General features: G+C 48.9%; 1 protein-coding gene across 4 annotated transcripts in view; it reads left to right on the top strand.

Annotated features, from left to right (window-relative positions):
• TOX2 (TOX high mobility group box family member 2) overlaps positions 1-22,230 on the top strand; it is a 135,028-nt gene extending 112,798 nt beyond the window's left edge. For 3 of the 4 annotated variants that reach the window (XM_069495880.1, XM_069495883.1, XM_069495882.1), the window contains 6 exons: positions 10,149-10,388; positions 13,257-13,484; positions 17,291-17,371; positions 18,203-18,598; positions 19,311-19,438; positions 21,261-22,230. In XM_069495880.1, coding sequence (XP_069351981.1) covers positions 10,149-10,388; positions 13,257-13,484; positions 17,291-17,371; positions 18,203-18,598; positions 19,311-19,438; positions 21,261-21,297 — 1,110 coding nt within the window. In that variant the 3' untranslated portion in view covers positions 21,298-22,230. The remainder of the gene's footprint in view (positions 1-10,148; positions 10,389-13,256; positions 13,485-17,290; positions 17,372-18,202; positions 18,599-19,310; positions 19,439-21,260) is intronic. The other variant, XM_069495881.1, reaches the window with a different exon arrangement.
• Positions 22,231-23,344: the final 1,114 nt, after the last annotated feature.

The following is a 23,344-nucleotide window of genomic DNA, read 5'->3' as shown; positions in this document are numbered from 1 at the left end:
GATTGGGGTAGGGGTCTTGTGAGCTAATAGAATGTTCTAGAATTCCCAGAGGGATGGACATGGTCTGACCAGTTCTGTGTACTTGTTCTGTGAGCTCACCTTTTTTCTTCTAAAGGCTGGCATTGGCTTTAAGCAGAGCACTTTCTCGGTGGGATGTGGGAATTTGGAGTCATCACCAGGGGACGCCCTATTTGTAGGGGTCCGTGTAGGGGCCACGGACTCACCCAGGGGACCGTAAGCGAGGAGGGAAGGTCGGGCAGACAGAGAAGTGCCGGCCTTTAAGGAGTGGGCTGAAGACCAAGAGGGGCTGGCTCGAGAGGTGGCCCGACAGCCAAGCGCCGGGCCCTGGACAGAGGGAAGGGGGCCATGAGCGGAAGCCGCAGTCCCAGGAGTCGAGGACTGAGGAGTGTCTTGGGGAAGGCGACATAACTTAGGGGAACAGCGTGATCCTTTGGAGAAACTCAGCTCCACCTTCGGCAGCTGTGTGATCACAGACAAGTCTCTGAACCTCTCTGAGCCTTGGCTTCCTCCACCCAGGGTGATGACATTCCGTCCCCTATACACGTCGTGGTAGTGAAATGAGTCCTATGTGGACGTGTGTAGCCCCATGTCTGGCACATATTAAGTGCTTTATAAAAATTTCTCCTCCCCCTGATGAGGACGGTGGTGAGGGCGATGAAGATGCTTCTGGCGGTATAGATAGTAACGAGGACAGACGCCAGGTGAGTCCCTGATGGGAGGAGAGGCCCTGGTGACAATGAGGAGAGACAGTCCTCTGCACAGGTGGCTGCAGGGGGAGGAAGGGGTGGGGACAGAAGTTTTAGGAGAGCTGGAGCTAAGAGAGGCTTTTATTTAAACATGGGAGAGATGGGAGCAGGGTTTGATGCTGACGAGATGCAGCGGGCAGAGAGGCGAGACCAGAGCCGAAGTGACAGAGGGACAGAGGGTGGGGATCCCTGGAAGCAGAGGCTGGGATGGGGGCTCTTGCAAAGGTCGTTTGTTCAGGCAGGGCCCTCCAGAGAAGGGGCTGCAGGATTCGGGGCGCACGGGGGAAAGGGCTGGGCAAGGATGTGGCCACAGCTGGAGACTTGGCTGAAACACAGCTGCCCCACAGAGCAAGGGGGTGGCCTGCGGGCGGAGCATTGGCATGGGTGGGTGTCATCGGGTCTGACGCTGACAGCATCCACTACAGCGTGCACCCTCCAATAGCAGACCTCAAATTGGGGGCATGTTTTTCACTTTGGGGCCATTAGGGCAAAGTTTTTTAGGTGCCCTAGAAAATCTGAGATGCTTAGTGGCTGTACCAGGTTTCGTTGGTTTGCGTCTGTTAGGAATCAGTCATATATTGTCTTTTTTTTTTTTTTTTTTTTTTTTTGAGACAGAGTCTCACTCTGTTGCCCAGGCTAGAGTGAGTGCCGTGGCGTCAGCTTAGCTCACAGCAACCTCGCAACCTCAGACTCCTGGGCTTAAGCAATCCTACTGCCTCAGCCTCCCGAGTAGCTGGGACTACAGGCATGCGCCACCATGCCCGGCTAATTTTTTTTTTTTTTCCTATATATATTTTTAGCTGTCCATATAATTTCTTTCTATTTTTAGTAGAGATGGGGTCTCGCTCTTGCTCAGGCTGGTCTTGAACTCCTGAGCTCAAACAATCCGCCCACCTCGGCCTCCCAGAGTGCTAGGATTACAGGCGTGAGCCACCACGCCCGGCCTATATATTGTCTTTATGCAGGGTCTGTCTCCCTAATTGGCTGTGGGACTGAAGGGCAGTTGGGGAGGGGGCTCTCTCGTCCCCAGAGCTTACCATTATGTCCATCACAAAGCAGCCGTTCACAAAAGGCCTGACACTAGTTTACTGAGCATATATTCGTAACTACAGCAGGAGCAAAGCTCCTCCCTGGAGAATTTTTTTTTTTTTTTTTCGAGACAGAGTCTCACTCTGTTGCCCGGGCTAGAGTGCCGTGGCATCAGCCCAGCTCACAGCAACCTCAGACTCCTGGGCTCGAGCAATCCTCCTATCTCAGCCTCCCGAGTAGCTGGGACTACAGGCATGCGCCACCATGCCCGGCTAATTTTTTGTATATATATTTTTAGTTGTCCAGATAATTTCTTTCTATTTTTAGTAGAGACGGGGGTCTCGCTCTTGCTCAGGCTGGTCTCGAACTCCAGACCTCCAGCTATCCACCTGCCTTGGCCTCCCAGAGTGCTAGGATTACAGGTGTGAGCCACCTCACCCAGCCTCCATGGAGAATTTGACATCCTTCCCAGATCACATCCAGTCCTGCTGTTGTGGCTTTAATTTTTCAATAGGTCCAGCAAGCCTTTGTCTTGCTGCGTGAAGGCCCTGGTCTGGGTATCAGGAATAGACAGAAAAGTCACCAGACAACTGCAGAAAGTCTGTAGTTCTGAAGAAGGTGCGTTCTGCGGATCCTACTCTCAAAAATGGGGAGCAAATGCTCACTCTTAAAAAAACTTCTATTATATAGCGTATTCATGTGATGAGAAAAATTTGAAATCGGGAAAGATTGCTTTCAGATAAAATACGTGATCATTGGATTTAAAAATCCAGCGAAAGCAGCGAGCAACACAGCCGACAACCACATAAGCAAAAATGATCAGCTCAACATTCTCTCCCCAACCTCCAAGAATGTTAAAAAGCTCAAAATCATGCCTGAAAATATAAAAGATCCTGATGATTCAATATATGTTTAATAAGAATTTTAGAAAAAAGGCAACAATGAAATACATAACCGTAGACACTCTCTCTTATCTAAAGAAAGTAGAAAATGTTCAGCTCAAAAGAACCTACCGTGTATCAGCAAAGTTAAGTCTATTGCCCACATGTGAAAATTGCACAGTGTAATTTTTTTTATTTGGAGGTTTTAAAAAGCCATGATTATTATTATTGTTATTATTATTTGGATTGGATTTTATTCTAAAAGGATCTGAATTTTAAGCAGGGGATTAGCATGACCTGATTTACATGTTTTAGAGAGAGGTCAGTGGTGTGGGAGGGCAGGAATGTTAGAGGTGTAGAATGTGTCTCGGAGGTGGAGCCAGCAGTGGTGTGTCTGCGCGAGGGCCTGGGCTGTGAGGGGAAGGGAGAAGTCAAGGCTGGTGCCCAGGGCTGTGGTCTGGGCAACTGCCAGAAAGATGGTGCTTCGTACTGTTTTGGTAAAAAAAAATAAAATAAAAACCTGGGGAAGGAACCAAGTTAGGGAGAATGAAGAGCTCCATTTGCAGCCTGTGAAGTTCCACATGCTTGTGTGGCATCCAAGGGAAGATGTCAATTAGGCAACTGACCGTAGGCATCTGGAGCCCGGGTTGGAGGTGAGGAGATCTGTTTCACCTTATTTCAGATATTTCATGGTACCTAACGTGGCCAATGAAGTTGCATGGGTGCCAGCCATTTCCCCTCATCCCAGACCTCCCAGAACCCATCAGACTGAAGTTCAACACTCCGCTTTGAAGAGCCCGTGTTGTTGTTCTTATTATTGTTTGCTTTGAATCTGCTTTTGAAGAAATAAATAGTACATTTTTATATGTCCTTAAGCACTTGATAGTAATGTTTTATGTTTTAAACCTGTCCATAATGGTGTTGTACTGTGTGTGTCCATCTGAGATTTTTCACTCTTTGTTTTTGAATCTGTTCATGTTGGTAGGCGTGGCTCTAGGTCGTTCCCGTTAACACTGTACGGAATTCCATTATGGAAATATACTACGGATTTTTGCCATCTCCCAACTGAGGAATATTTAGATTATTTCCAGTTTTCCTGGAATTAAAAAAAAAATGCTGTAATGATCATCTTTGTTGTAATGTGTAATTTTCAAAAGGTGACACCGTAACTCTCATACAAATATAAAAGGAAAATGTGTCAAAGACTTAACTCGTTATTAATAAGGAAGCCAGTGAGATATTAAATAGGTTCCAAGGAGAATCTGAAGAGTAGACATATAGGTAGGCAATCGGGATGCTGAAATGAATTTCCTGATAAAGGAAAAACTGGTTGATTATCTGTAGAACAAGAGGATATGATGTTTGGAATCATCTTTTCTACAGGGTGGGAGCAATTATATCCCTACCAGACAAAATGTGTTTTGCATTTTTATGGATAAGAGTGAGTTCCCTTCCACTTCACGCTCATTACGATGGCTGAGAGCAAGAGAGAGAGAGAGAGAGAGAGAGAGAGGGAGAGCACAGATAAGGAAAAACTGGAACTATTAATAGAACCCTTATGCGCTGTTGGTGAAAATGGAAAATGGTGCAGCCACTATGGAAAACCGTATGGGAGTTTCTCAAAAATTAAAAATAGAATGACCATATGACACAGCACTTCCAATTCTGGGTGTATACTCAAAAGAATTAAAAGCAGGGTCTCCAAGAGATGTTATTTGTACCTCCATGTTCATAGCAGTGTTATTGACAATACCCCAAAGGTGGAAGCAACCGAAGTGTCTATCAATCAGCAGATGGATGGATAAACAAAACGTGATATTTTATGGCGTATTGTTCAGCTTTAAAAAGGGAAGGAAGTTATGATCCATGCTGCAACGTGGATGAACCTATAAGACATTATGCTAAGTGAAATAAGCCAATCACAAAAGAACAAATACTGTATGATGACACTTATATGAGGTACCTAAATAGTCGAATTCATAGACAGAAAGTAGAATACTGGTTTCCAGGGACTTGGGGGAGGGAGGAATGGGGAGTTATTATTTAATAGGTACAGGGTATCAGTTTTGCAAGATGAAAAGAATTCTGTGGAATTCTGTTGGTGGTTGGTAGCACAGCACTGTTAATGTACTTAATGCCACCGAACTGTACACTTAAAAATGGTTAAGATGCTAAATTTTGTTATGTATATTTTATCACAATTAAAAAAAAATTTTTTTTTGAGACAGGGTCTCACTCTGTTGCCTGGGCTGGAGTGCAGTGGCATCATCATAGCTCACTGCAACCTCAAACTCCTGGGTTCAAGCAATCTTCCCATCTCGGGCTTCCAAATAGCTGGTATGAGCCACTGTGACCGGCCAATTTAAATTTTTGAATGATAAAAAAACCAGTTGCCTTAATATCGTCCTTCTACAGCTTACAAAGTTGTAAAATAGCCCCAAGACAAAGGCACACACTCCTATAAACTCAGATAACCCTGGAGGTCCACTAGACAATGCCTAGCAGTCCATTAAAAGGACACTCATTTGTCCATTTCAAAGTCTTTCACAATTTTTCCTGCAGTATGTATGCTTTCTTGTGCACATGGGCAAGTTCTTTACAGTAAACATGTGGAGTAGACTTGCTAGGTCGTAGGACGTGTACATCTTTAATGTACTGGATATTGTCAGATTTTTTTCCTAGAGAGTCTCCCACTTACTAGTTTATATCCTCAACAGAAATATAAGCAGAAACCCAAATGGCCCAGTCAACTTGTGAAAAGGTGTCCAACCCCACTAGGAATCAGAACAGCGTGAATTAAAATAACTTTGAGAGCATTTCACACTTAGCACGTTTGCAAAAATTCAAAACTCTATCGTTATCAAGTAAGTGTCGGCAACATATGAAATTACTGAGTCAGGAATAGCTGATGGAAGAATTCTAAAGCAGGCATCTGGGAAGAAAAATAAAACAAAACAAGCTCTATCACAAAGCTCTAAGGCCAACTTGCCCTTGAGGAAATAGTGTCAGATTCTTGTTTAAGACTTAGGGAAGGACGAGTGTGTGCATGTTTTAGGGAGGGAAGAGAGGGATGTTTAGAGAATAGATTTTAAAATCTTCTATCCTTTAAAACAGTTCACTTTAAGTCTGTTTCTTAGATCTCTTTAAGATTAATGTAATAATAAAAATTATATATCATAATATATTAAGAACAGGGTTAGAAACCAAAATCTACCTATCTGCTGTTTACACTTAAAATGATGCAGGACAAAAATAAAACAGTGGAAAAATTGGAGTGATAAGGATAGAAGATCAAGTAGGATTTAATACAGAAACATTAATTAAGGCAAAGATGCGGCCGGGCGCGGTGGCTCACGCCTGTAATCCTAGCACTCTGGGAGGCCGAGGTGGGCGGATCGTTTGAGCTCAGGAGTTCGAGACCAGCCTGAGCAAGAGCGAGACCCCACCTCTACTAAAAATAGAAAGAAATTATATGGACAGCTAAAAATATATATAGAAAAAATTAGCCGGGCATGGTGGCGCATGCCTGTAGTCCCAGCTACTCGGGAGGCTGAGACAGGAGGATCCCTTGAGCTCAGGAGTTTGAGGTTGCTGTGAGCTAGGCTGACGCCACGGCACTCACTCTAGCCTGGGCAACAGAGTGAGACTCTGTCTTAAAAAAAAAAAAAAAAAAAAAAAAAAAAGGCAAAGATGCTTATATTTTTTTTTAGGAACAAGAAAAGCCATGATGAAGATACAGCGTTCTGGGACATTTAACTTTATGTCAGGAATGTAAGGAAGAAAACCTATTTAAATTTTATAGCCAAACTAAGGGGAGCACAACAGGAATGGCAGGCTTGAACCCATTTTTCTTGAGATTTCACAGCTAAACTTGTCAAAACTGTTTCTTGAACAGATATATACAGAAATTTGTATGGTATGGAGTAAATATTATTTCAGATGTACATAAAAATTTTACAAAAACTGATCATATCCTAAGCTGTAGTGAAACCTCAATACATTCCAAAAAGATAAAATTCTAGGAGTCACGTTCTTTGCTCACAATAACAAATTAATGAACACATTAAATGAACACATTCTTCCAGATAACTTTAGGGTAACAAAGAAAGTCAAATCTTAAGTACAGAATGGTTTTAAAATATTTACATGCTGCAGCTAAAATTCACTTTAGGGGAAAAATCATAGTTATATAGAGAGGAGGCTTTCTCAACCTCAGCACTGTTGACATTTTGGGATACATAATACTTTGTCACGGGGACGGGGGCGGGGGTTGGGGGACATCCCTGGCCACTACCCACTAGATGCCAGTAGCACCCCTCCCCCCAGTTGTCAGAACCCAAAACGTCTTCAGACAAATGCCCCCTGTGTGGGAAAATGGCTCTTGTTTGAACACCTGCCCTAGATGATTCTGTTGCTAAAAAAGAAAATATGAAAATAAATAGTTTAATCTGAAAGCTAGATAAAAAGCGATATATGATACCTGAGGTCAACATTAATAGAGAAGGAAACAAAATTTAATTAATGCTCATAAAAGTTGTCAAATTAATATTTTTTAAATATAAGAACTGGTTCTTTGGATAGACAGTTAAAATACATAAACTCCTGAGAAGGAACATTTTAAAAGGCAACATGTATTCATAGTATTACAATGTTAAATGGGGATTTAACTATAAAAACCATAGAGTGTATTAAAAATATATTTCAGTTTTATGCTATTAAGTATTAATATCTGGATAAGATGGATAATTTTAAATATATCTGTATTATATACATATATTTTTTTTTAAGCAAACTGACTCAAGAGAAAATGGAAACTAAAATAGAACTATTAGCCATGGAAAATATTATGAAAACAGCAAGCACTGGGCCTCAGGTGGTTTTAGGTCTAAACTCTTTCATTTCTGTAAGGAAAGAATTTCTATGTTATTTATACTGTTTCAGGGCATGAAGAAGAAAGCAATTTTCTTTTAGAAAATCTTCATTTTCTAAACAACGTAACAAAACACCAAAAATTTGACAAGGATAACACTAAGAAATGAAAACTAAGAGATATGTAAGAAAGACAACTTCTCAGAAAGGAAAACACCTTCAAACAAATATGTAGACAGCGACAGCAATACTAATAGCAGACTCCATTGAATTTAAGGCAAAAAAAGAGATTAAAAAGACACTTTATAATAATAAAAAGTTCAATCCATAATGAAGATAAAATGGACGGTCTGTCTTCCTTTCGCAATAAAAAACAACATAACATTTCCAAAATAAAAACTTTGAGCACTAACAGGAGATTTTGATGGAAGCAGAAAAGTTGTGGGCGACCTAGACAAGCCTGGGTCAGATTAAAGGGCCAAAAAGTAAGAAAGGAATATAAATAATAGAATCATCGCTGATTGAATAGATAAATATTATAGTGCTGTATTCATCTGCAAACACAGCCTACTTCTGCCTGTAAGTACCGTGGAATATGAGCCAAAGGGTCCCAAAGAAAACCTTAACAAAATCTCAGAATTGCAAATAGTACAGACTACATTCTTTGATCACTTTTGTTACTAGAAATTAGTAGCCAAACGAAAAAACAAAGAAAATTAACCACTTAGAAATTTCAAAACTCTTCTCAGACAACTCTTGGATCAAAGAGGAAATTAAGATTGAAATGAAAAAGTAAGTCCATAAGAAAGAACAGTAGCAGCCAGGTGCAGCTGCATGTTCCTGTAGTCCCACTGAGGCTCAGGTGGGAGGATCACTTGAGCCCAGGAGTTCGAGGCTGTAGTGGGGTCTGATCGCGCCTGTGAATAGCCACTGCACTTCAGCCTGGGCAACACAGCAAGACCTTGTCTCTTTAAAAAAAAAAAAAAAAAGAACAATCACAGATATCTCTTACATGATGAAGGAATCAATGAATTAAAAATGCAACTCAATAAGCCAGGTACAGAAAGACAAATACTGCATGATCTCACTTGTATGTGTAGAATCTTATAAATTCAAACTCCTAGAAGCAGAGAGTAGGATGGTGGTTACCAGGGGCTGGGGGGGTTGGGGAGGGTGGAGAATAGGGAGGTGTTGGTCAAAGGATACAAAGTTTCCCTTAAACAGGAGGAATAAATTCTGGAGCTCTGTTGTACAGCCTGGTAACTATAATTAATAATAATATATAGTACATGTGAAAATTGCTAAAAGAGTAGATTTTAAATATGCTCCTTCCAAAAGTGAAATGTGAAATGATGGATATATTAATTAGCTTGATCTAATCATTCCACAGTGTATACATAAATCAACACATCATGTTGTATACCATAAATACATACAATTTGTCATTTGTCCATTAAAACATTAAAATACAACTCAAAATTGAGGGGAGAGCAACAATTATAAATCTTTAAAATGCAGGAGAAGGGATTACTAAAGATAAAATGCACTATTAAAGAATTAAAAAACAGAGAAGCAGAAGTGATAAATTTGAGATTCGATTCTTTTAAGGAGAAAAGAACCCACATAGAATTGGAAACCCATTAGCTTGCCTAATGAAGAAAAAGTGAGAGGAAAATGCAGATATTTGACGTTAGAAATTAGAAGGGGGAAGTAACCACAGATGCAGAGGAAATAAAAATAATTATAAGAGTATGCAAATTGGTATGCTTTGCTGAATGGGCTGTGTAATATATATTATATTTAGGTCAAAAAGTATACACTATTCTAAATATATGTTTAGTATGAGAACTGCTTACATGTAAAAATCAGTAGCTTTCTTATATTCCAAAAATAACCAGTTAGAAAATATCACAGGGAATAGAGTTAATAAGAAAGTTACTGAACTATAGGAAGAAAAGTACTAAACTTTTATCAAGGTATTTATTCAACGTATTTAACAAACCCTTATACACTATAAGGCTTACTATTTGCTGGGCATATTTGATCCTTAACAACCCTAGAAGGTAGGTTTGATTATATCCACATTTTACAGATGAAGAAACTGAGGCACAGAGAGGTTAAGTAACTTGGCCAAAGTCACACAGGTGGTAAGTGGCAGGACCAGGGTTCAAAACGTAGTTAGCTTCGGCATCTGTGCTGTTTGTGACTGTGCTGCCTGGTGAATCAGTGCAGACAGGTACCGTGTTCCCGGAGGGCAGACTCGCTAGCATAAAATGCTGGGTTCACGGCCAGACCAAGCTCCCTGGCAAGGGCTGAAGTGCTAACCTTCTGTCCAGGGTGAGTGTCAACACAATGGCAAACTGTCAAGGAGCTCTAGGAGCTCCCCTGAGTTCACCGAATCACTCACGCAGCGATCAGAGTCACATGGAGCTCGACCTTGAGATTCACCCGCCAGGGACCCGAGGGGGAGCAGCAGCTCAGCATGGAGCCAGCCCGCCCCCCACCCGCCACTTCTCATCTGCCTGCCTCTCCCCGGAGTCCCGCAACACAGATGGCAGGGCGGGTCCTTTCTGACTCAACACGCCCTGTCCTCCTCTCTTAGATCCAGGAGATGGTCCACTCGGAGGTGGCTGCCTACGACTCGGGCCGGCCAGGGCCGCTGCTGGGCCGCCCGGCGATGCTGGCCAGCCACATGAGCGCCCTCAGCCAGTCCCAGCTCATCTCGCAGATGGGCATCAGGAGCAGCATCGCCCACAGCTCCCCGTCTCCCCCGGGGAGCAAGTCCGCGACGCCCTCTCCCTCCAGTTCAACTCAGGAGGAGGAGTCGGAAGCCCATTTCAAGGTATGTGGCCATTTCAAGGCAGAGGGGCAGAGGCGCCAAGCCATGCGGTGCCCTCCCATCTGCGGGGATGGGTCCTATGGGACACAGGCATCAACTCCCTCTAGCAGGGACTAGAAAAGTGGCTGGACCAGGGGCAGGGAACCTGTGGCCTGGGGGCCACATGTGGCCTTCTGGATCCTTGAGTGCGGCCTTTTGACTGAATCCACATTTTACAGAACAAATCCTTTTAGTAAATCACTAACTTTCTGTCCAGGGTGACTGTCAACACAATGGCAAACTGTCGAGGAGCTGTAGGAGCTGGAGTTGCCCTAAGTGCACTGAATCATGCAGAGGTCAAAGTTGCTTGGAGCTTGACCTTGAGATTCACTTATCAGGTCCCCGAGGGGAAGCTGCAGCCGCCGGACCCTTTGCTGGAAACCAGGGAAAAGGAAAGTCAGCAGGTGGAGCACCCGGCCCGTGAGGACAGCACCCATGGGGCCTGGGGTATCCTGCTCTGCCTGCTAAATTTGTCAAGTGTCCTTGACCAGCTCCGTCCCCTCTGTGTCCCCATGGCCTTGTGCGTAAAGCAGAGGGAACTCCAACAAATGTTGAGGGCGCTGGGTGAGAACATGCTGTGAAAACGTGGCCAAGTCTCACCTCCTGCATGGCCAGCGGGTCAGTTCTGCAGTAGAAGTGGCTTCAGCAAGGCCATCAGGGTCACGTCGCATGGCCATCTTGGCCTTTTAAAATACTGTGACAAAAACGTGTGGTCCAGCAGAGGGCCCCTCTGGGCCCAGGGTATTCAACACTGACCTGGGGGGAGGTGCTAAAAGTGTCCCCCATTGGGGACCTGCCTCCCCCCAACATCCCTGGAGTCCAGAGTGGTCCAGCCTCTTCAAGAACACATCAGGGATGGGGCCACCACCTGTCCAGGCTCTGGTCCTTTTCTTTGCACTGACTCCAAGCCCGCCTCCCCGATGGGGAGTATCTTGTTTTACTGGGGAGGAAATCAGAGGCCCCGAGAGGCCGGGGAGGGAAGTGTTTGCCAGAATCTCCAGCGAGCTGGTGGCAGAATCAAGACTTGACCCTGGGTCTCCTGCCTCCGTCATCCTGGAGCCCTTTCTTCTTTGCAAGGGCCTCTCACCCTGGTCCACGTGGTGGCCCTGCAGAGGCCGGGACAGCAACCATGTGCAGGTGCCATGAGACCCTGCCCTCTTGGACTGGGGAAAGGGTGCTTAGCTCCGAATCCTGGTTCAGCTTCATCCTCAGGGCAACTCAGCTTTTGTCGTAGGCCAGGCAGGGATGGCTTTTAGTTTACTTTTTATGCAACAAACACTCCTAAAACACTCCCTGTGGTCCAGACACTGTTCTAAGCACATAAGTGTTTGCCCACGTAATCCTCATGACAACCCTGTGTGGCAGGTACCATTATTATCTCCACTGGGCAGATGGGGAAACTGAGGCACAGGATGGTTAAGTAACTTATCCAGTGACACACAGCCGGTAAGCGGCAGAACCAGAACTCAAACCCAGGCAGCTACAGGGGCAGTTGTCACATGTGCCCTTGAGGCCCTGCACTGCCAGGTCTGCTCAGGCTTCATCAGTACAAGACGCATCTTCGTCCCTTCGTCTTGCTCGCGTTTCACCACGGTGCCGGCAGAACTGAGGCTTGGAGAGGGGGGTGGCTGCAGAGAAAGCGTCAGGAGCAGAACCAGTGTTGCTGCAGACCCTGTCCCTCCCTGCCCCTTAGACGTGGAGGCCTGAGTCGTGTCCCCTGGCCACCGTTCCCCTATCAGTTCATGGTGTCACCTTCATCTTCTTGGCACACAGAGCCACAGTCTTCGCTGCAGGATCCAGAGCTTTTGACTGAAGTCCTCTGTCCCTGTGTGGCCTCCGCATCCTAACAGAGACCCACTGAGATCTGTAGTGGGCGTCCCAACCCCCTCCCCATCCTGGAAGCCCGAGATCAGGTGCTCACAGGACTGTGGTCCTGGAGTTTTCCAGGATGTGGCCACGGGCCCAGGGTTGACCCACTGACCGTCACATCAGCCACCTCACAGGCATCCAGGGGACTAAGCCACGTGTCCGAAGTTGCAACACAGAAATGTGGTTCAGGAGACCAACTTTTTGTAATCCAGGATAAGCTTTGGGGATTATTCGTGATCACAAGAGGAAGAGCAGTTAAGAAAGAGTTATAGATCCCGAACTGCGACACAGGCCCCCAAATGACTGCACATGCCTTCGGTGTCATAGCAAAGCATGGTCTAGCAGGCTCACTCAAGAATTATCTGATTCTCTAGGAGGATGGGCCTTTGCTTTGACTCAATATTCATTATTGATTAGGGGTTACCTTGGGGGGGAGAAAAAAGTGATAGTGATATAAATGATTTTTGTCTGATTACAAGGCAAATTAATTTTGCCCTGTAGAGATGCAAGTGATTTCTGTCCAGCAGAAAAGATTAAAAGTCCCAAAGGTGATAGTTTTATGGCTCTATAGGACATTAACCAATTTTGCGTGTAATTTAATAACCTAATTCCAGCATTCTTTCAGTGACTATAAAGACTTCTCTTCCTCCTGCATTTCTTTGAATCAACTTTACAGTCATGCTGATTCTCTTTCATGAGTTAAAGAAACACCAAGGATTTTATCCGGGGTGGGGGGTGAGGGGCTGTCTGTCTATTGCCTCCCCCACCCAGCGAGGGGTCAGCCTGGCAGTGTTTGAGCCTTGTGGTGGCAGCCAGCGCCTGTCATTGCCTGTGTGTCAGCAGGACTGGACAGGCACACGGGGCTGTCGATCAAAGTCCGGCTCGGCCGAGGGCTGTGTGGATCACCTTCGGCAGGTGGCCTTTAGGCTTATTTGGTTTTCTGATTTCCTCTCCCCCGGGCAGATCTCTGGAGAAAAAAGACCCTCAGCTGACCCAGGAAAAAAGGCCAAGAACCCCAAAAAGAAGAAAAAGAAGGACCCCAATGAGCCACAGAAGCCTGTGTCAGCCTACGCGCTCTTCTTCAGAGACACTCAGGCCGCCATCAAGGGACAGAACCCCAGCGCCACCTTCGGGGATGTGTCCAAGATCGTGGCCTCCATGTGGGACAGCTTGGGAGAGGAGCAGAAGCAGGTGAGCCCCTGTCCCTTTCTGGGCCATCCTCTTTGTGGTCCTAGAGCCAGGGACAGACTTTGGAGGGCCGAAACCAAGCCCTGCCTCTGGGATGAGAGACTCTCGCAGAGTCCTTCCTGGGCTCAGTTTGCCCATCTGTAAACTGGGAAGCTAGGTCCCTTCTAGCTCTACTACGACCAGCTGCACTCACTAGTGCCTTAGCCATCCTGGCTCTCTGCTTCTCCATCTATGAAATGAGAATAGGCACCTCATCCATCTTGTCCTCCAGCCCTGAAAGTCTGGAGCCCAGGCCAGAGCTTCCTACCCCACTGACCATGTGCCTGTGGCCTCCTCTGAAGACCTCCAGGGAGAATAGAGAGCACAACTAGCTCATAGGCAAATGCCATGACCAGTCGTGTGCTGTGTGACTTCAGGCTGACCACCTAACCTTTCTGAGCCTCTGTTTTCCTATCTGTAAAACAGAGGTGCTGGCTGCCATTCTCTGAACTCGTGTCTGGGCTGAGTACTGTGCTGGGCTCCCCCTCCACTATGTCACTGAATCCATACAAGACACCAAGAGGCTAAGTGACTTGCCCAGGGTCACCATTGGGACTCAGGGGACAGTCAGGATTTGCATTCAGACCTGTAGAACTAGGAAGCTCAGTAAGGCTATGAGCATAAGAGATAATAATTAAATAGCAGATAAGTAAATGTAAAATTACAGTTGTGATTGTGTCGTGTGCCAAGAAGGTACGTGGTACGTGAGAGTGAAAAGAGAGGGAACAGACGTAGTCCTGGGGGGTCGGTCTCCAGGTGAGACCTGAGGGTGAGCTCCCATAGGGAGGGGAAGCGCCCCAGGTAGGGAGGCCTGGCAAGGGAAGGACAAGCACGCATGAATGAGTAGAGACCGGGATGGCCAGAGAGGAGACAGTGTCACCCTGGCAGAGACAGAGCTGGGGAGGAGGGCGGGGCCCTTGCAGGCCTTGGAAGGAGCCCGTCCTCATGCTGAGAGCAGAGGGACCGACTGAAGCATTTGATGCACAGGAGGGGCCGGTGTGGCTGCATAAGGCGGGTGTGAGCAGATGTGGCCGGTCCCACAGTCATGCACAGGGGAGAGGACAGTGGCCTGGACCAGGTGTTTGGGGTAGGGGACCCAGAGCGTGTCATGGAAGTCACCTCCTTGGATCTGGGTTGTGTTCTGGGTAAACGAAGATGCCTTTTACTGAGATGGGAGACACAGGAAGAGCAGCAGGCTTGAGGCCAGGCAGAGAGATTATTGCCTTATCTTAAACGCTTCCTTTTCCACATTCTAAAATTTCTAATAATTTTAGAATGTATTAGAGTGTAAATGGTTTATTTGTGAGATCACCCCAAAATCTGCTGGCAGGGGAGTGGGGAAGTGAGACAGGGAAAGGAAGTCAGATTGTCAAAGAAGCTACCACTGCGGGCGACAGGAACGTGACCCCGCTGGGGACCTCGGGGGCCAGCGCAGAACCCGCCATGCCTTAGAGTGACCCCATCTGAGGGGCAGGGGTGCTGGGGTGGACACCAGCTTTTGTCGTTCGCTGGTTGAGAGCTGCTCCAGGGGACATTAATTCTGCAGCACTCCTGGCCTGCTGTGCACACGGCAGACCAGGCTGCGGCTACCAGCACGAACCCTCAGGCAAAGGGACACCGGGGCACCATTGTTGGTGGTTGGAAGCTGAGCTCGTGTGTAGTACGGTGGTAAGGGCCTAGGGGATAAGGGACAGGGCACTGCCAGCCTCTGCCACAGGGACGTTTGTCATTTTCACTGGTTGGCATCCATTCCCCTTCCTAAGAAGACCTCAGTTTCTTTGGCGGCAGGGGGAATTTCCTCTCCCTTTTGTACACAGTCTGAGGGGACAGTGGTCTCGGGTGCTCTGGACACTGACACTGCTTCCAGCAGAGGCTGCGTCTGACCCCATTCACCACAGCCCAGGGGCCAGCGAAGGTGGTTGAGGGTCCTTACCTCCTGCATTGGTCCTATTTCTGAGTTTTTAATTCATTTTTCTTGACCTTTCTGGTGTATTTCTTTTAATCCAAGAACTTGTTATATATTTATTCCCATCCAATAATTGCTGTATCTCTCCTTTTACGCAATACATTTAAAAAATAGCATAGTTTTTTTTTCACATTTTTCTGGCAGATTGTTGTTGATGTATAAAAAAGTTAAGAATTTATTTTGTACCTACCCACCTGGCTAAACTATTTTATTTCTGATCATTTTAGATTAATTCCTGGGTCTTCCAGGTTAATACACACACACATCTCACTATATACATATATATGTATATGTCTATAAATATACACATGTGTACATATATATTTTTTACAAATGATGATGATGATAATTTTGTCTCTTTATTTTTGTCTCATTTCTCATATTTATATTTCTAATTTTATTTTCTTTTCCCAGCTACTCTCACTAGGATTCTAAAAAAATATGTTCAATAATGATGGGGATAATGGTCTTCTACTTCTCGTGTTACACTATTAAATAAGGCTGGCTGATAGTTTATATCTGTTTTTTTAAATCACATTAACAAATTTTATGTATAGTCCTATTTTACTAATAATTAATATACTAATAATGATGGGAAGTATTATTGAGAAAATTATAGGAAACAAACAAACAAGAAAAAAACCCCACTTCTCCCCAAAGTTCCAAGCGTGGCTGATTAATGGGAATGCTCTTTCAAAGCATCAAAGAACAGACAATTCTAGAGCTTAGAAAAATGAAAACCTTCACAAGTCTTTATATACAATGTAATCTTGACACTAAAATATAATGAAGCTAACTGTATCAGTTAGTTTTGAATGTGTAACAAACAATTCCAAAACTTAATGGCTTCAAACAACAACCATTTATTCAACTCAGAATTCTGAGAGCCCATGAATTGTGCTGGGCTCAGCTGAATGGTTCTTCTGCTACACTTAGCTGGGCTCACCCATGTGTCTGTAGTGAGCTACCAGTAAATTAAGCAGCTCTGCTTCTGGGAGTTAGATGGCTATCAGTTAAGAGCAGTGAGAACTCAAAGGTTGTGGGTTCGTATCCCACCAGAGTCGAAATGAAAATTTTATAAAAAGTAAAGAGCAGTGGGGCCAAAGTGGGCCATGTGATTCTCATCATCATCCATCAGTCTAGCTCAGGCTTGTTCACATAGCCACTCAGAGTTCCAAGAACAGCAAGAGGACAAGGCCCAATGTGTAAGCACTTTTCCAGTCTCTGCTTGCATCAAATTTGCTCTCATCCTATTGGCCAAAGCAAATCTTAAGGCCAAGCCCCATGTCATTGTGGGAGAGTTCTACCAAAAGGTATGGACACAAGGTGGTATGAACACACTGGCCTCTCCTACAATAACATATGAACCTAGGTCTAAAATGCCTAATAAAAATATTAGCAAATTGAATCCGGATTCACATACTATGACTGAGTAGGGTTCATTCTAGGATGCAAAGATGGTGCAACATTAAGACATCTGCACTGTGCTGGATCAAAATAGGAGGCTTCAAGGGCCTTGTCTTTTTATGGTCAGTGTGGTGGTGTGACCAGGAGGCCCAGAGAGGTGAAGCATGTTGCCCAAGGGCACAGAGCAACTTGGCTGAGGAACTGGGATATACCCTGGTCTCCATAATCCCTGTGCAGTTCTCCCAGAAGGGGGCTGGTGGGTGACTGACCTGGTTTCTGATCCCAACACCCCCATCCATGCATGGCCCTCGAATCCACGCCTTCCCATCCCAGGCCCCTGCCCTGTGTCTCCTCTGTAACATTCTCCCCAGCGTTGCCCGTGTGTTGGATCTTTCAGGCCTATAAGAGGAAGACTGAAGCAGCGAAAAAGGAGTATCTGAAGGCTCTGGCAGCCTATAGGGCTAGCCTCGTCTCCAAGGTAACACCTGGAATCCCCAAGCACAGCCCTGATTGGGCAGTAGGGGGGCATCAGAGGAAGGGAGTGAGGACTGGGGCCCACAGGAGTGGTCAGCACCACAGGTCTTGGAAAAGGAGGGTGAGACCGACATGGTCACGTCTGCAGTGCACATACGGTGAGCCACGCTCACTCTGGGCACTTTACATGCATCTCACGTCATTGAATTCTTCCAAGACCTCAGTGCCCAGAGGGGTTAAGCAGCTTGCCTGAAACTATCCAGTTTGTTAAAGTGGATGTGCTAGGATTCAACCCAGTTTTGCCAGTTTTCAAATTTTGGCCTTCACTCCTGACCACTGGTGGGAGTCACGACATGCTACCCCAAAATATGGCATCTCATCACCACACTCTCTGCCTCCTCTGTCAACACCAGCAACGCAAGAGGCGAGGTGTGGCTGTGGATGCGTGGCCCAGGTAGAGGTGGGTGTTGTCCTGGAAGCTGTCGCAGAGGAGATGGCATCTGTGCTGGGCCACAAAGGCCAAGGAAAGAGGGTGCTCGAGGTCGAGGGAATGGCACATGCGAAGGCAGGGGCTGGAGGACAGCACGTCTGGGTGATGCTGGGTCCACTGGCCCCGCCGAGGAGCAGGGGACCCCGCCGTGGGTGGAGGATCCCCCCAGGGATAAAAGCAGGGGCTGGGTGGATGGTCAGAGCCAAGTGTACTAGGGAGCCTGCGTTAGCTCTGGTTACAGGGCCAGCCGGGGGCCATGGCAGAGGGTTGCAGAGCCACCTGGCCTCACAGCCCAAGTTCTGGCTTACCCCTCTTCTCCAGTGACTGGTTTCTGTCTCCCTCCAGAGCTCCCCGGACCAAGGGGAGACCAAGAGCACTCAAGTGAACCCACCAGCCAAAATGCTGCCACCCAAGCAGCCCATGTACGCCATGCCGGGCCTGGCCTCCTTCCTGACGCCGTCGGACCTGCAGGCCTTCCGCAGCGGGGCCTCTCCTGCCAGCCTCGCCCGGACGCTGGGCTCCAAGTCGCTGCTGCCTGGCCTCAGCGCGTCCCCGCCGCCGCCACCCTCCTTCCCGCTCAGCCCCTCACTGCACCAGCAGCTGCCACTGCCCCCCCACGCACAGGGCGCCCTGCTCAGCCCACCTGTCAGCATGTCCCCAGCCCCCCAGGCCTCTGTCCTGCCCACCCCCATGGCACTCCAGGTGCAGCTGGCGATGAGCCCCTCACCTCCAGGGCCACAGGTAAGCAGGATGGAGTAGGAGTGAGCCCTTCTGTGATCCCACGTGGGGAGGGGAAGCGGCTTGGGATTTCAGATCCTGGCTCCGCCACTCACCGGCGATGGGACCTCAGCCTTGGCACCTGACCTCTCTGAGCCTCAGCTGTGACATAGGCCTGGTACACCTCACCTGAGACATAACTGGTTGTCAGGAACAGGTGACAAGTTGCCAGGCAGATTCTTGGGCTATTCCAGGCCCTCCCTCCCACACACCTTGTCCATCCCAGCTCCCTGGCCCCAGAGGCTGGGGCCACCATGGCTTCTGCCACATTAGCCCTAGTCCCTGGCTCTCCCCAAAGCCTTCAAGGCCCGGCCCCTGCTGACTGTGTACAGAGACTGTTACAAGGGTCACACAGCCCTTGGAAGGTGTTCAGCCCAATGACTCCATTTTACAGATTGGGAAACTGCAGCCCAGAAAGGGCGATGCCCTTAAAGCAAAGTCTGTCCCCCCGATTCAGCTAAGACAAGGGTTGAATATTTTGAAACGTGCTGTGCTGGGGGAAAGGAAGACGCATGGGAAGCAGAGTGGACATTGCGTGTGACCCAGAGGAAGTGTCCCTGCGGAGCGAGGATGCCCTCAGCACAGGGTCCCCTCCCCACCCCCCTGGGCCGCCTGAGACAGCGCACCCCCAGCCCCTCGTCTTTCCTCAGCCCGCCGTGTCCTCCTTCCTCCGCAGGACTTCCCCCACATCTCCGAGTTCCCCGCCGGCTCAGGCCCCCGCTCTCCTGGCCCATCCAACCCCACGAGCAGCGGGGACTGGGACAGCAGTTACCCCAGCGGGGAGTGCGGCATCAGCACCTGCAGGTCAGTCCTCGCCCGTCGCGCCACTGGTCCTGCCTCTGTCCTGCTGGCACGGGAGAGTGGGAACGGGATGCCCAGGGGAAGGGGCCTGCGCCCAGCCCTAGAGTCACTGCCCCCCTGCGGGGGACGGGGTAGAGTCTTAAGGAGAGGACGCCTGGCCCCGTGGGCCCTGGATGGGGAGGCCTGCTTGGGAAATGAGGCTGTCTTCAGTCTTGCTTTTTTTCTTCCTTCCATGTGACATTCACAGAGGGGTCCTGTGTCTCAGGCCAGGTTCCCTAGAGGCAGAGCCTGAGGACGCAGGGAATAGGGGCCCGGGATCATGTGTTGTCGAGTTGCGTTTGCAGGAGAAGGGGGTGAGGGAGGCGGACAGGGCGGGGGCAGGAGGTGACAAGGATGTGGCCTCAGCTGGACCCCAGCTCCCCTCTGATCCCACGGGAGCCCTGGAGCACGATGTACCGCAGAGTGTGCAGAATGGGGCCCACCTATGGGCCGGGACCTGGCTGTATGTACACCTGTGTCAGGCGGCCCTTGGCTGTGGGCTCCCCTGGAGCAGTGTAGCCCCCTGGGCAGGGCGGTCCCCATTCAGCCACGGGCAGTTCTCTGGGGAAGAGGGAAGCTGAGAATGCAGGACAGGGGACCAACTGCCCAGACTCTGGCGTCCGGGGCTCCTTCCTGGTGCTTGGTGGGCCTCCTGCCTCGGGCCTCCCCTCCCGTCCTGCACACTTGGCCTTTCAAATGCTGTCCCAGTGACGCTCCACAGCCTGGAAGGCGCAGCACCATGTTTAGTGGCCATCTCTGCAGCTGGCGCCAGCTGCCCCTAGCCTGGGGTGTGGGCCTTCCGGCTCAGGGCTCCCCCCCTGCCAAGGTCACCAGTGCTCTGGGTACTGCACAGGCCAACAGGGCACGTGCCCCCTTTCCAACATGCCTGGGGAGAGGTTCTATGTGGTGAGCAAGGATTCCCTCCCCTCACCCTGAGCAGGTACAGCCCCTCCTACCCCAGCCCTTCCCCCTCACCGTGGGAAGCCGAGGCCATGTCTTTAGTGGACATCACAGAATGTCAGAGCTTCCCAAGGCTGGCCCTTCACACCCAGCGTGGAGGTCGGACCACGGCAGTGCCCTATTTTAAAAACATAAAAATCACCTGTCCTCCCTGAATCCAGTTTGAAATTTACAAATGAAAATCCTGCAATTAAAAACCAACATTAGGCCAGGCGCAGTGGCTCACGCCTGTAATCCTAGCACTCTGGGAGGCCGAGGCAGGAGGATCGCTCAAGGTCAGGAGTTCGAGACCAGCCTGAGCAAGAGCGACACCTTGTCTCTACTAAAAAAAAATAGAAAGAAATTAGCTGGACAACTAAAAATATATAGAAAAAATGAGCCAGGCCTGGTGGTGCATGCCTGTAGTCCCAGCTACTCGGGAGGCTGAGGCAGAAGGATTGCTTGAGCCCAGGAGTTTGAGGTTGCTGTGAGCTGGGCTGATGCCACAGCACTCTAGCCCGGGCAACAGAGTGAGACTCTGTCTCAAAAAAAAAGAAAAAAAGAAAAAAAACCAACATGAGAGCCATGGTGACGTTGGCATGGGCTTCCATGCAGGACAGGCACACTGCTGCCCTTCCTCCCAGAGCTGAGGACCCGGTGGTCCCTGCTGGGATCCCAGGAGGGGCTTGTCTCTGCAAGGTGGGTGGTCCGGGAGGGCATGGCCGTGTGTTCCTCTGCAGAGGGACTGCTGGGTCAGGCGGAGTGACAGGCCAGAGCGCAGCCGTCCTGGTGCTCCCCAGGCCCGGGTGGGCTCAGCAGCTCTGACAGCCCCTCCTCTCTCCCACAGCCTGCTCCCCAGGGACAAATCACTCTACCTCACCTAAGCCCGCCTCCCCCCCTCCCTGAGGCTCACTGGAAGGGCGCTGCTCCGGGCCTGAAGGGCTGACAGCAGAAAAGAGGCCTTGGCAGGAGGCAGGGTGACTGATCCGAGAGAGCAGTGACACACCAATGCCCCAGGGCTGAGTCTCTCCCTCGACCTCCCACCAGACTCTGCAGAGGCGGCCCACTGCCCGCCGCCAGCCCAAAGAACCTGCAGGAACCTTCTGCCCGCTGACCTGCTTGCTCCAGGGTAGCTGTGGACCCCGCTCCTCACCCTGCACACGGTACCCTACATCTGGATGCCTGGCCCCAGCCCCAGCCCACGTGGGCTGCCCCTGGCGGGGTCTCTTACCAACAGACACCCACCCCAGATGCATGGGCCAGGGGGCCGGGCCCGCCATGGACGTGCACATAACGGTTTTCCAGTGTGAACAAAAGAGTATGAAACCTATGAACTGTTGGCTCCGTGTAAGTAGTTGGCTAAGTGTTTTAGAACTGTGCTGAAGACATCTGTAAGATTATTTTGTGGGGGAAAAAGTAGTTTCCTTTAAGGTAAAAAAGCATTTTATATGACCCTTAGCACATTTGTTTTTTTAAGTTTTATCTTAAGGGAGACGTGCACAAAAGCGGCCGCCCAACCGTTTCGTTGTCTGCATAGCCAGAACCGGACAGCGACAGCCACCCTTGGAGGATCGCTCTTTTCCTTTAACCATATGTCCATCTATTTAAAATCGCCAGTGACGACCTTTGTCTATTTATGAAGAAACCTTGAGAACAAAGTTGCAGCTTCTCATAACGTGTGTGTGGTTTTGGGGTTTGGTTTTGGTTTTGGTTCTTGACGTTGTTTGCAGCTGTTTCCTGGCCCTGGCGAATGTGTGTCTCGGTGCCCAGTGCTTCTCTCGACTCTCTTTATAATAAAACTTCTGAAAAGTGGAAAACAAGTCTGTGTCTTCTTGCGCTCTGTGAGCCAGGGCCGGGCCTCCTGAAGTGGCATTTGGTGCTGGCTTGGCCAGGACAGAGCCCCTCACGGCAGACAGACCTGGGGAACAGTCTCCCTTGGCATTCGCCAGCTCACGTGAGTCTGCGTGTGGGTGACAGGGCCACCCTGACCTCGGTCTTGCCGTGTAAAGAAGTGAGGTAAAAACGGTGCAGACCCATGGGGTTCTGGTGGTGATGGGTAGAGAGCCACCACACCAGAGTGGCATCAGCAGGTGACAGTGCCACCCCCCACCAAGCCCCTGGAGGATGGGGTCTCGCAGGCTGGTGGAGATGAGGGGGCCTGGGAGGGGGACAAGGGGCTTCCTCAAACCTGAGTGTAGGCAGTATCCTAGGTTTCCCAGCAGATGTTAGGTGGTGGCACTTAAAAAAGTAATAATAGTAATGTGACTATTGCACATCTGGAAAATAACGATCGCCTGGTGTGAAGGAGTCGGTGGGAGGCTGCAGGCTGCCGCACCTGCTGGCGACACAGCTGCTTCGAGGTGGGGGCAGGTGCCCCTGTTCCCAGCCAGGCCCGTGACCCCGACAGAGGAGCCCCCGCGTTCACGACGGCTCTCGGGGCCTCTTGTTCTCCGCTCAGGGGCGACCCCTCCGGGAGTGGGGTGCAAGCTCTCTGTGAGCAGCTTTCTCAGGGGGGGGCATTTTGTAATCCACTTTGGAAAAAGAAGAAAGAAACCCCAAACAAACAAAAACAACCTGCCTCACGTCAGTACAGCGCCGCGACGTGGAGCGTGACTATTTCATGTGGTTACGGTTTCCGTTCCTGTGTGGAGCTTGTCAGTGGCACGACGATGGCTTAGGCAGTTTAAGACTTGACTCTTGCTTTTATATTTAAGAAAACAGCGGCACTGGGATCCACGCACACAGGCACGATAACACGCGTGCGGGGCCATCTGACCCGTGCCTCTGAGGCGGGCCCGCTGCCGCCCCCGGGGCTGTGCCAGGAGCTCAGAGTCCTGGGGAAGTGTCCACACCGCAAGGCGCCGCTCGGCTGCACGGGCCACTCAGAGACCCCAATCAGAACCTCAGTACCCTGCTGTGGACATCAGGGAC

This window comes from Eulemur rufifrons, chromosome 20, assembly GCF_041146395.1.
Source record: "Eulemur rufifrons isolate Redbay chromosome 20, OSU_ERuf_1, whole genome shotgun sequence".
Classification (NCBI taxonomy): domain Eukaryota; kingdom Metazoa; phylum Chordata; class Mammalia; order Primates; family Lemuridae; genus Eulemur; species Eulemur rufifrons.
The sequence above is the reverse complement of the archived record's forward strand: the minus strand, read 5'-3'. Positions and strand labels throughout refer to the sequence as shown.